Below are 13,843 nucleotides of genomic sequence, written 5' to 3' on the forward strand. Positions count from 1 at the left end.
TCCCCTTTAATGGTTCTTACCTTTATTAATCAGACTTGATCCGAGGGTTCCTTAGTTACTACACTTACCTTTCCAAGCTATCCGGAGTCTTCAGAGTCCTATGCGCAACTGAATTAGGATAAAAGTCCAAACCTGCTACCTTCTCTGGACAGAATCAGAAAGGGGATGGGCAGACATGAGACATATCCTCAGCTGGATGGCAATGGATCTGAGCCTCTTGTTTCACTTAAAAAAAAAAAAAGTCAAGAATGAGCTTGATAGTATGTGATGTTCCTGGGTTAGAAAAGGATACACTATGCCTCCCTCCAGCCAAGCTGAACACTTGCCAAATGACGGTGCCTAGTGTCTACTGAATCTTTCATGAACATATCAATGATGAAAAGAGGTTATTTTTAGCAGAAGTGAGGTCATATGGGTAAGTGAAATGTTTGGTGAGAAAAATAATCCATCCCAAGGGAAGAAAAATTGAAAGTATGTCTATTTTTAATATATATTACATATATAATACATACATGTAATATATATATTTTTTAATATATAATTTATTTTAAGCACCACCCAAAGGAGGGATTTGTATGCTGAAAGACACCGCCCTCCGAGTTACCAGTAAAAACTACATTCTTGTGTGTGGTGACGAGTCAGGTAGGAACACAGGCAAGTCTGGAAGGGTCCGAAGGCCTGGAGGGCTGTGAGGGTTATAAATGAAACTAGGACCAAAAAAACGCTGCAAAATGTTCTCATGAAGGACAACCCAGTATCAAAGATTCTTAATAAAAGACTGCTTCCCAGAATAGATTAAGAAATAACTTTATTTTTCTTTTGTCAATCCCATGATTGAAAAGACATGTTGCTCCCAAACAGACAAGAGGCATAATCAGAAACAAAATTCTTCCTGAAAATTTAGCTCATGAAGTTATTACATTGCAAAAATCAGCAAAGAATCACCAAAAGCTGCAGCCAACATTTAAAACTGGTGTAACATTCTACTCAAGCTTAGCAGAAATTTTAAAGCCATATCAAAACCATGTCAGCCACAGACTAGCAACAATGGAGGCATTAACTGTTGTGCCTTCAAGAAAAGCATTTAAAATATCCCATTTCCTATAAAAGATCATCTCCCCAAAAAGAGTGATTTATTTCATCGGCAGCCTCTCAGAACTGGTAAGTAACTCTCCTTCCTCCACCCCAGTTCTAGGCTTTCCTTTAATCAACAATATCTAGGACTCATCTTGGACAGAATTTGGCTTCTCAGAAGAGTCTTTGTCATGTAAGCACAGTGTGGGGAAGTGTGTAGTTACCAGGGAACTAACAGAGTACAAAAGACAGTCACTTCGGAATTCGCTGATGCTCAAGAAATCAGAGACCCTCCATTAAAGAGGGTCTCATATGCCTGAGAGCTTTGTGCTTGAGGAAACATTACTTAGAGGTAGCTCTGGTTCTGGTTTATATTCGATTACAATTTGCTGTATCCTGTCACAGGAAAGTTCTAATATTTTCAACGAAGTATAAGCACTCTCAATTTCCTCTTCATCCCCACCCCCCACAGCTCCCCACTGAAAAGGGTAGGAAAGAGCTTAAGTGTGACTCCGTAAAGAAGAGCAGCTAACTCAGCAATTCACACCCAACTACGACTGAAGGACAAGGAAAGGCAACCTGGTGCGACCAGCTCTGCGGGCTAGGCCTGCAGAAGTGCAGTGTGTGGCGTGTCCACCGCGCGCAGGGAGAACAGGGAGGCTGTCGTCAGGGCGCACGTGGAGAATTTCTTTTATGCGTTTCATAGCACATTCTGCCACAGCAACAAAACCACCACATCAGCAATGGATCTGATTGTACTCTTTCAAAGAAGTCTGTGCCCCTCCCCAACTCCCCAACTACACTTCACGCAAGAACAATTAGGGGAAAAAAAAAAAAGAACAAATGATCACTGTTATCTATTTGAATATAGGGCCCAAAAGACGTGAGCACGGATGGGTAAAAACAGCATATTCTGTAACAAAACACTTTTTGAAAAGATTTATGTAACTTTGAGCATTAAAATGAATGTTTCACCTCTACACATGTATCATTTTGCAGTCCTAACCCCACATGAATATGGTCATATTTGAAAGAGAACTCCAGCATGAACACTGAGTCCAAAAGGCAGTTTTAAGGGTTTTCCAAGATTTGCTAATAAACTTACCAGAGTGTCAACCGTTCTACTCTGAGCCTCTTTTCTTTATTCAATACTCTCATGTCAAGTTGAAAGGAATAAAAAGAATCAAATATTCAGACCAAATTAATTATGTGCCACAAACTATTTAAGACACAGGATTATCCTTTAAAAGATACTGAAAAAGTGTACACTACCTGAAATATTAATTTTTTATAAAGCCAATGAACTGAAAATTTCAAAGGAGAGATTGGTATGAGAACCTTCCTCCTCTCTCCCTCTGTAAATAAATCATTAAATACATTGGGTAACATTATACTGTCATTTTTATAACAATATAAACAATTTCCATCATCATCCTGAATATTACTTTATAAAGATATATACTTTAAAAGGCTTTCAAAACATTTCAACCCAGCATTTGAGAATAAAGCATTAAAAGAGTTTTGTATACAGTAACACATTCAATGTGATAAGTGTATGAATTTACAACCATATATTTTATATATATATGTATATATATGTATATAAAAAACAAACTTGGCCAGAAGTTAAGGCTACCTACAGAGTTGTCCAAGAAATTATGCTGGTCAAAACAATTACAAAATTAAAATCACATGCATTTTCAAATCATCTAAATCACTGACAAAATAAGGTTCGCATTCAAAATTTTCAAATTAACTGCAAGAAAGTGCTACAGATATTTACATTTTCTTAATATGAATCAGTGTTCCCACAAAATTACACTTAAGTTTTTCACCAGCCTCAAATGTCAAATAACTAAAAACTGAAACGTCTACAATTTGGTACTTAGTACTCTTAAAAGAGAATAGGTTGAAAATGGCAAACAGCAAAGCATCATTTACAAACGGGCCATCTACTCAGCCACCAGAGTACATTGCATAATACTATTTGACCTGACTAGAACTTGGAATTCCAAGTCACAAGAGGGACCAAGAGTGGACATTTCATTAATAATTACATGTATCAGCAACCACATGATAAAGGTTTCAGGCTTTTCCCACTCAAATCAAAGTAAATAATTTAAACATGGGACTAAATAAAACCAAAATACAAATGACTTTCAACAACAACGAAGTCATTTCTGACATTGCCTAAATATTTTATTTGAATGCTTTTTTAAAAAGTATTCTGAACAAATGCCTCTTTTAAGATTAATGTCAGAAAATACATTTATAAGTATAACAGAGCCTGCAGGCCTCAGGCAGAGTTTTCAATGAACAAAATGTGCTAGGATGGGAGAGGTCACTTAACCAGATCACGGATTATTTTAGGCAATAAGCTAGGACCCTAAGTCTATACTTCTTTCAGCTTGGTGAGTGTTGTATTTCCAATTTCAATATCTAAAAACTACCATTTTTTAAATCTTTCCAATTTTGTACAACATATATTTTAGGATGAAAATTTCTATCAAATGGTAATAGGAGCAAGATTTAAAACACAATAATGCTTAATGCTAAGGGTGTTTGTCCCTGTTGAATCAAAAAAGGAAATTCTACTTTAGACTCAACTGAAATTTAGTGTTTTAGGCACTATTTTAATAAAATTAGCACCCTTAATTATTAGCTCATGACTAAACAGGTGATTAGACAAATTATTTCAATAATGTTTCTTTTTCAAAAGTCTGTTGCTATTTAAAGACAAAATAGATTTATTTATTCAATCAATATGGTATTTTGAGCAACTCATAGCTTTGTCTTGAGAGCTGATTCAATTTCCCTTTGGTAAAAGGGAAATTATTCCAACTCTCTATAGCAGAGTTGCAGCTCTAGAATTTAGGCATCACTGAGAAGTTAGGCCAGGTAAAAAGATATTCACTAATACTCAAAGGCCTAACAGCTTTTTAAAAAAAAAAAAAAAAAAACTTCAAACACCATACTAACAGTTTTTCAGGTAACAGTATCTAAAGAACACAATTTTTAAGATTAATATACAAAATCACCTTAGGGAATTACTGCAAGATGCCACTTTGCCAACATGGCCCAGCATCTGTCTTGGTTCCTTTCCCTTCATCTTTGCTAAACAAACAAACAAAATAAACAAACAAAACACCTAGAAGGTGAGGCAGGTGATTGTCTTCATAAGCTCTCTGATATAGATTGTGGCAGAAGATGAAGAGAACAGAATGACATATTTAAAAAGCCAAACCCAATCACAGAACGTTTCCTATTGTTATGACCCAGTGGAATGCAAGCTAGGAATAGGGTAGAACTTGGAAATCCGGCTCTGTGTTGATGGGTTAAGGCATTCAGACTCCCCGGTCATTTTAAAGAACACCTCCTGTTCCTGCAGTTTCCTGGCAAACTCTTCTTCCAGTGTCTTAAAAAGGAAGGGAAAAAGAAATTATGTGTAAGTATTACAAACAGAATGTACTGACAGCCAAGAAAAAAAACTATTTGCTCAAAATGCTCTCTCTGTATGTTATCCTAAGGAAGACCAGAGTGCTCAACAGTTAGATTAGGCTGTGCACAGCCCTGGATTGCAGCCTGTGGCTCAGCCATACGAATGTGTAACTTGGGTCAATGACTTAACTTCTATTACAGGATCATCTCATTCTCCTGTTATAAATTAGGTAGAGTATCACCTACCTCACTGGGTTGCAGGTGAAGATTAAATCATGATGTACTAAACACCGACCAGGCACTCAATAGATGGCACCTACTATTAACTACTACCCTTCCCTCCCACATGGCATTTTCTGTTTTTTATTTTCATTTTTGATGTGCATGTCTTTTCTTCCACACTGAACTATAAGCCATTTGAAGGTAAGCCCTAAACCAGACTCAGCTTTACACCCCCACAATACAGATGGTATATAGTAAGTGCTGTAGTCAGGGTTCAATGACTATTGCCACTGCTATTACTGTTTCTTGTTTTGTTATTATTGGTTCATGCTCTAAGCACCCATTTCCCACCTGGATGTTCCATTCCTTCTTATTTCACTCGGGCCTCTGTTCCAACATCATCTCACCGAAGGTTCCTTTTTCTGATGATTTTATATATATATATATGTATATATATAAAATAGCTTCCATGTCCACCTCAGACATTCCCTATCCCATCACCTTTGTTTTCCTTCATAACATTCTTCACCACCGGACACAGTTGTTTATTGTCTGTCTTTTCTCACAAGAATGTATGCTCCTTGAAATCAGGAGCGTTATCTCTCAGTTCACTGGTATATGTCAGCTTCTAGAATAGTCCCTTGGCCTCAACACTGTGCTCCTGTCTCCTGTCCTTACCTCCCTCACAGCAGTGTTCCTATTGAACTGTAACTGCTTGTCACTACATTCTGAACCTTTGGGGGAGAGGGACTTTGTCTCTTCATCCCTTATTTCCTGTCTCTGACACTGTACCTGACCCATACTAAACAGCCAATAACTGGGTGGATAAATGGATGAACACAAACATATTTTATCTAAAGCTTTTAAAATTACCTTTTTTCTGGGTCTCAATTTCTCTCTCCATTCCTTTAATTCTTGGCTGTGTTCCTCATCTAACTCCTTCAGTTTCTGAGTCTCATGCTCAACCAATAGGTGGCATTTTTCATTCTGAAAATAAAATTTGGATTAAAAATTTTCAGATCAACTAAGCAATTTTTCACAAATGTAATTATCTTCAAATAATAAAGCATTCATTAAACATCAAACTATTTTTTTTTTTAGATTTTATTTATTTTTTGACAGAAAGAGATAGCGAGAGAGGGAACACAAGCAGGGGGAGTGGGAGAGGGAGAAGCAGGCTTCCCGCGGAGCAGGGAGCCTGGTGTGGGGCTTGATGTGGGGCTCGATGTGGGGCTCGATGCCAGGACCCTGGGATCATGACCTGAGCCGAAGGCAGACGTTTAACGACTATGCCACCCAGGCGTCCCTAAACATCAAACTATTACTGAGGTTCAGGCTCTCCTCTGAAAACCAAGGGCTCAAATGAGTTATAGCTTCATTTCTGCAGGTTTAGAAGCTAGATCTGTTACCATATTTAGAATTAGTTTGATCCTGTTTTTCCTTTCTAAGAAGGTTTGCTCATAAAATTGACACTTCAAAGGGCACCTTATATGGATTTTACCCACTGGTACTAGAATGTGGGATTAGGAACTATTCTACTCTAGTAAATTAAGCAAATATGTAGAGTATCCATAATGTTTACACTATCCATAGTAATGGATAATAATGTTTACACTATTCTGAAATTTTAAACATTTTACGCTGTATAATAGATGGGCTGCATACTCTAGGTAAGGCCCCAAAGCAGTCCCCCTAAAGTAACCTTTAAATTTCTTGGGAAAAAATTCTCATATATTTATCACTTTTTTCAAACACCTAGAAGAAAATGAACTATTTCTCCCTAAATAAAATTTTAAATTCAGAATCTGATAACAAAACCATCTACCTCATTTTGAAAACTTTGTTCATTTTCTTTGCGAAATAGACTAAAAATACTCAATACTGCTTTTGAAAGACTCAACTTCTTAGGCTATAATTTAGCCTCATGTTTCTATTAACTATGGTTATATAAAAGCTACATAAGTGCCTATGATACTAACCTGATCTTTATTTGGGTCTATACAGAAAACAAAACCTCTCAATCCCAGCATTTTCATGAGTAAAGTACAGTTTATTTTGGTTAGCTACTGTTCTCTCCAAACCAGCCACTCGTGCTGCCCCGTTGCCACCAGCTCAGTTTTCATGATCCTGTATCTGACCTGCAGCTGATGCAACTCGCGGACGTTGGCTTCACATTGCAACTGAAGATCCCGCATTTGATTTTCGTGTTTCTGATGCTGAGCCATTCTCTCATTTTTCTGCCTCTTTTCTTCTTGAGCAGCAAACTATAAATAAAAGAAAATATGGTTAACAAGCAATGTAATTTCTGCATCTTCCAAAGGAGTAATTAAGGAATTTAGCAAGACTTAAAGTACAATAAAAAACTGAAGTTGCAAGTAATAATATACTGTGACTTGAGCTGGAGTCTACATTATGGCTTTGGTGGGGAGAGAGGGTGCTTCTGATTAAAACCTTATTCCTCCCATCTGCTTAGTGACTTCAGTTCATTTGTGTGTGGGACCTAAGACTATAGAAGCAAAGTGAAGCCCTATGTTTTTCAAAAGTTGTCCAAGTCACCTAATTCCCAGGACTGGTCTTAGGACCAGTCTAGCCCAAGATCTTGTGTAGGGCATGGGGCAGAGGGCTTTGCCCTCTGTGGCCACCAACCTAGGAACACTAAGTTGGTATATGCCACATATCTAGCCCCAGCCCATAAAGCCAAAGAGAACATCAACAAGCCCAAGGTGGCTTGAAATGTTTACAACATAATTATGTGACACTTCTAAAGGACTTTCACATTTTTTAAATCTAAAAAAGAAGAAACTAACTGGCTTATTTACCTGTTTAATTTTGTCACGGTCCTGATCTGGTGTGGCCGTTGAGTTAATTCTCAAGCTTTTCTTAAACATGGCCATTCGAGTCTTGGCTTCACTGCGCTGAATCTTAGGCAGTCTTGCTCTTTCTTGAGTTTGTCTGTTTTTTAATTCCTCAATAAGTCGTTGATTGTAACGCTGCATTTGTTCTGTTTCCTAAGAAAGTATCAAACAGAGTCCAGTGATGTAGGTATAATTTATTTTATTTTTATTATTTTTTTAAAGATTTTATTTATTTATTTGAGAGAGAAAGAATGAGAAACAGAGAGCATGAGAGGGAGGAGGGTCAGATGGAGAAGCAGACTGCCTGCTGAGCAGGGAGCCCGATGTGGGACTCGATCCCAGGACTCCGGGATCATGACTTGAGCTGAAGGCAGTCGCTTAACCAACTGAGCCACCCAGGCACCCGATGTAGATATAATTTAATACTCAGTACTCACATATATGCGCAAACATGTCATTTTGTTGTTGTTTCTCAAAATTGCTCTTTCCCTTGTTGCATTATCAACCAGCAAACTTTTACTCAAAATATAATTTATAATAAAAATAAAGCTTTTAGTAATAAGGATCTTTTTTTTTTTAAGATTTATCTATCTATATTAGAGAAAGAGAGCACAAGTGGGAGGGGCAGAGGGAGAGGGAGAGAGAATCTCAAGCAGACTCCACGTTGAGTGCAGGAGCCCGACATGGGGCTTGATCCCACAACACCGAGATCACGACCCACAGACCTGAGATCACGATCGGAAACCCAACCGACTGCGCCACCCAGGTGCCCATAATGAGTCTTATATTAAAATTCTTTTACTAAGTCAGGGAGTCCACATTTTTAAGATATTTGAACCATAAATGGAGCCACAATAGCTACCTTTGAGAGACAAGATGAAAATTATAACATAGAAGAGAACTTAAAGCACTGTACTAGTCACCTTCCATGAAATTCATAGAAAGAAGTTTGCAGTCATGATAAGATACACTTAATTACTCCAAACTTCACCAAATAAATTTTAGGATTAAAAAAAAGAAAATATAAAATTCATTCTCTAAGAAATAGAAGTTTCAGAAATAACTCTATAAATTTGAAATGAACAAAAAGTAAACCAATCTTCCTTTCATTAACCTTCTCATGACGCTTAAGTAGCTGATGTCTTTGCATGAAATACTGATCTTTAAGTTGCTGTTTGAGCAGCTGGTGTTTTTCTTGTAAGTGTCGTTCTTCAAGCTCCCAAACTGCAGCTTCTCGAGCTAGAAGAAGAAAGCAATTTTCAAAACGTCACTTTGTTCTTTTTACACATGTACTTTGGTCTTCATTTTAATATTTACATTAAAAGTGTTCTATATACACTAACTTATACACACAATGACATTCTTTTTTTTTTTTTTTTAAGATTTTTATTTATTTATTTATTTGACAGAGACACAGCAAGAGAGGGAACACAAGCAGGGGGAGTGGGAGAGGGAGAAGCAGGCTTCCCGCGGAGCAGGGAGCCCGATGCGGGGCTCGATCCCAGGACCCTGGGATCATGACCTGAGCTGAAGGCAGACGCTTAACTGTCTGAGCCACCCAGGTGCCCCCACACAATGACATTCTGAAGTATAAATGAAATGCTGCCAGTGCACAGGTAATATTCATCACCACTTACCATTCTAATGTCCTATAAACAGAGTGTCCCACCCCCAACACCAAAATTCCTTTTAATTATCTTAATGATAAAGAAAAAAATCTTAACTTTTTATTAAGGGAAATAAGTGCTTAAAATCCCATTCCACTGTGTAGCCATTAAGTATACCAACAATTATAAGGCATAATGAGTATACCAAAACTATTCAGGTAAAGTTCTAGCATCATCTGAACAAAAAGATGTTTTAAGAATTATATGCTTATTGTTTACTTTTCCTCTCATAAAGGCATTTATTCGATGTCTTACAGTATTTAACTTTATAAAGAATTTAAAAATTTTAAATTCTTAAAATTTAACATAGTTTTTCCTCTTATTAACCTCAACTTTATCTTTCTACCACTCTAGCAAAGGAGAGCATTCAAATAATTTCCAATTATTTGATATTACGGATATCAGACATATCCATATGTCTCAGCCAATGTTCTTCAGGTATCATTTTATATACACACATATGCTCGTAATTTCATATACCTCTCATGAGTTGCTGTTTGTTATTCAGGCACTCTCTTTCAATATTGGCTAGCTCTGCCTTCTGCTGTTGGATGATCTTTTTCAGAGAGCCATCTAATTCTTGTTGTTGCTTCTGAACAAATTCCTGTTCCTATTAGACACAGTTAACCATCAGTTAATAAGCATCTACTGAGTGAAACATCCATTTATCTATATGACTATATTAGTGGTTAACAAGATTTCTAAGCCAAGTTTCTAAAAAAAAAAATCACCAATTATATAGCATATATAATATAAATGTATTAGTAACTCAATTCAAGCCCAGAAAAAAAAGTACTAGAATACATAATATTCTAAACTCAGTATTAAAAATAACACACAGAGGTAACCCTCTCAGGTCCCCTCCCTCTTCAGGAGCTCTGTACTATCACTCAGTAAACCTTACTAAGTTCTCAATAAACTTTGCTTTGCTGCCCACCAGAGGAAAAAAAAAATACACACACAAGACTACAATTCACTAATTAAAATGCCCTATTACACAAACAGCTTTAGGAAAATAACAAATTTAGAGCTTCAAAAACTGACAATTCATTACACTGTGGTGTGGATAAAACAATAATAAACAAGAAATGCCTTTTAGGAAAAAGAGAATAAAGAGCAAATAAGTAAAACACATATCAGAATTTTAAATATCTCTATTTTTCCAAGAAATAAAGAGTCAGGAAGAAATACCATGGCTACACTAACAGAGAAAGATAGTTTCTATATCTATACTATCTGCCTAAAAATAACAATAGTTTGTAGACAATGAGAAATAGTACATTGCTAGAGAAATGTGAACTAAGAAAAGTGAGTTACGTTTTATAAGTACATATATAAAATTCCTTAGGATCAGAGAATTCTACCAACATGTTTGGGATTCACTCGTTCATTCAACAAATATTTATTGAATACATACTATTTGCCCAAGTGCCAAATTTATGCTTTAAAAAAAAAAAATCCCTCAGTAACTGTGTAAGAAAAGGAAATGTTAAAGTGACTTATGGTCTTTGTGCTAGATCACACATGGAAGAAATACTATCCAAATTGAAGAAATATGTTGAAATAATATGGAAAAATAAGTTTTGCCAGTAAACATTTGGCTCTCCATCCCTCTTGGCAGTTAGAGCAGTCTGTGATTAGCAAAAGGGATATTCTGATCAATTTGAGTGTGGATTTAGAAATTTAGGATTGAAGCAGCACTCCACCTATAACCCCTCCTCTTGCACATCCTAGAGAAGATAAAAGCCCAAGATCCATTTGGATCTATTCTTTATGCCTTGGACAGAGTCTGACAGGATCTGGATCACTACCAGCCTGGTCTTCAATACATGAAGAGTGAGTCTAGCAGTGTTCCTCAAGGTGCTTGCCTTACTACTATGTCTCTGGAGGCGAGTATCACGTTTTACCATTCGTGATGGCCTGTTAAAGTAATCCGGAGCTATAAATACTACTGCTTCATCTGTGTCAAAGTTTGTACTTTAGCATAAATACAAATATATATTAGCAGAAAAACTAATGAATTGCCTCCATAAAATACAACTGTGAATTGACTACAGTCACCTACATAACTTTATCACAGAAAAAAAAACCCACAATGAATATTTAATTTCAACTATTTAGAATAAGGCCTTTTGAGTTTTTTTTTTTAAAGATTTTATTTATTTATTTGAGAGAGAGAGAATGAGAGATAGAGAGCACGAGAGGGAAGAGGGTCAGAGGGAGAAGCAGACTCCCTGCTGAGCAGGGAGCCCGATGTGGGACTCGATCCCGGGACTCCAGGATCATAACCTGAGCCGAAGGCAGTCGCTTAACCGAGCCACCCAGGCACCCAAGGCCTTTTGAGTTTTAAAGAGATGCAAAATCTCCATGCCTATCTTTTAGGCAACTATAACAAAGTTGCTTAAGCTTTATATTTTCCTACAGTAAATATCACCTATAATAAAAATTACATTGTTTCTCTAATTTCATTGTAAAATTTCTATATGCAAACTTGTATAATAAACTTAATATAGTCTGCAGCTATATCAAAGGGTTTTCTTTTGTTCAACATTTGTACTATTAATTTGCATAAAGGACTTTTAAAAAATATCTGTGTAGACAGAAACAATGGGCCCAATATTTAATTACTCTAAATATAAATATTACATTTAGACTCAAATCAAATGCAAAAGTGTAAGATGGGGGTGAATAAATATTTATGTGAAAATTAAAAAGGGCAAATATAAGCCAGTGCCACTAAAAAAGTGAATGCAATTTCCTGTCAATTCAATTCTTGGTTGTATTACTATAATACATGTATGTCTACATTAAGCAAGATAAGAGCTGGGTTCAAAGAAAACCTTTACTAAGTACTTAGTAAATGTTGGACACTGTACTAGTTATGAGGTTACTAAAATTAAAAAAAGACAGTATTGCCTTTAAGGAGCTTCTAGTGGTTCCAAATTGGTTTTGTCTGTCCATATAGCGAGCAGTGGGCCCCTTCCCTTAGTATCACATTTTCAAAAGTTCAAAAGTAAACCACAGAAAACCAAAAGCTGGATTACAGGGTCTAGAAACCATGCTACACAATGAGCAATGGAAAAAACTACAGAAGTATGCAGCAGCTAATACATACGGGGAAAAGAAGAGCTGAGACTATTATATAGAAGGAGGCAGAATTAGCATGTGCTGGTCCAGATAGTAAAATAAGGTTTAATAGGTAAGAGTCAAGGTAGGCTTCTGTACTGCAAGTGCTTCCAACAGTGAGCGTTAACGAAGACAGCAGTTGTCTTACAGAGTCACAGACTTAAATAATTAAGCAGTCTGGATAATTACGTAGTCAAAAATACTGTGCAAATAATTTTCTTTCTTTCTCTCTCTTTCCTTCCTTCCTTCACTTATTCATTTATTTAAGTAATCTCTACACCTAATATGGCTCAAATTCACGACCCCAAGATCAAGAGTTGCACACTCTTCCAAATGAGCCAGCCAGGCACCTCAAATAATTTTATTAAAGCTAAAATTTACCTGAAAGGTCCAGGTCCCTCACATACTAACTCATATATTTTATTACCTCAAAAGAAATGAAAATTTAATATTATTGAGCTTTCATTAAATTTCCTAAATTCCATTAAGTTTCCTAACAAAAGCCAAGTATAATATATTCACATTGGAATTTTTCATTAGAAATTACTCTTAGGATCTAAAAGGAAAGTGATCTTACATTCCAAAAAGATTGAACAAATTACATTTACCCTAAAAAAAAAAAAAAGATGTAGTTGATCACCAAAAGCAACAAATAATTTTAAATGAACACATAAACTGTAAAATGAGTACCCTTTCAAAGTACAAGTTTAAATGCTAAGAAATTTTATCATATTAATCAGATAACTATAAACATTAAAAATACAACTTTGGGTTCTAGAAAACTATAGGAAAGGTTTATGATATACTGGGCTATTTGTACAAAATTTGATTCTAACTCAAAAGAAAAGCTAAAAATGGTAATGATCAGAAAAGTGATAATTCATAATTTCTCCCTCTCATTAAAAAAAAAATTAATGTTTTGCCTACTCTTTAGAAAACTATAGAGCCCAGCAGCTGCCAATAATAAAAAAAAAAAAGTAAGTCTAATTCTAGGAGAGGGGAAGGGAGGGGTTGAAATCAAGCTGTATTCTATCTACTCCAGTTGTGTATATCAAACATCACAAACAAAAATTACAGTTAAATAAGCTAGTCACTTCCCTATAGAAACTGTGAGAAAGAATACAGCCTGGAATTCCAGACTTAATTTAAAACTACAGCAAGGAGAAGAGCAACTCACTATTCATTATGGACAATCTGAATAGTGAAAACTAGAGTTAAATGGAACTACAATCACTACTTTTAATATGGCTTTTCTGACCATATCCATAATTAAAACATGTATGTAAAACATAAATGCAATCAAAATGTCACTTCACACAAAGATAAAAATCTAATCACAGCATTCAATTTCTCACATGTGCAAAGCTTATAAAATACTACTGGGAAGGTTTTTCTTGAAAAATGAAAATCTCAAAATTTGTGGTGAGGGTAGACAGAAAAAAGAACACTATTATAAATGTT

The 13,843-nt window shown here is 35.9% G+C and overlaps 1 protein-coding gene across 2 annotated transcripts in view; it reads right to left on the reverse strand.

Annotated features, from left to right (window-relative positions):
• Positions 1 to 791: 791 nt before the first annotated feature.
• SLK (STE20 like kinase) overlaps positions 792 to 13,843 on the reverse strand; it is a 58,507-nt gene continuing 45,455 nt past the window's right edge. For both annotated transcript variants that reach the window (XM_025880528.2, XM_025880527.2), the window contains 6 exons: positions 9,737 to 9,866; positions 8,704 to 8,828; positions 7,554 to 7,742; positions 6,873 to 6,998; positions 5,608 to 5,721; positions 792 to 4,489 (listed from right to left, as the gene is read on the reverse strand). In XM_025880528.2, coding sequence (XP_025736313.1) covers positions 4,343 to 4,489; positions 5,608 to 5,721; positions 6,873 to 6,998; positions 7,554 to 7,742; positions 8,704 to 8,828; positions 9,737 to 9,866 — 831 coding nt within the window. In that variant the 3' untranslated portion in view covers positions 792 to 4,342. The remainder of the gene's footprint in view (positions 4,490 to 5,607; positions 5,722 to 6,872; positions 6,999 to 7,553; positions 7,743 to 8,703; positions 8,829 to 9,736; positions 9,867 to 13,843) is intronic.

This window comes from Callorhinus ursinus, unplaced genomic scaffold, assembly GCF_003265705.2.
Source record: "Callorhinus ursinus isolate GAN/ISIS: 27379988/994484 unplaced genomic scaffold, GSC_fseal_2.0 scaffold20, whole genome shotgun sequence".
Classification (NCBI taxonomy): Eukaryota; Metazoa; Chordata; class Mammalia; order Carnivora; family Otariidae; genus Callorhinus; species Callorhinus ursinus.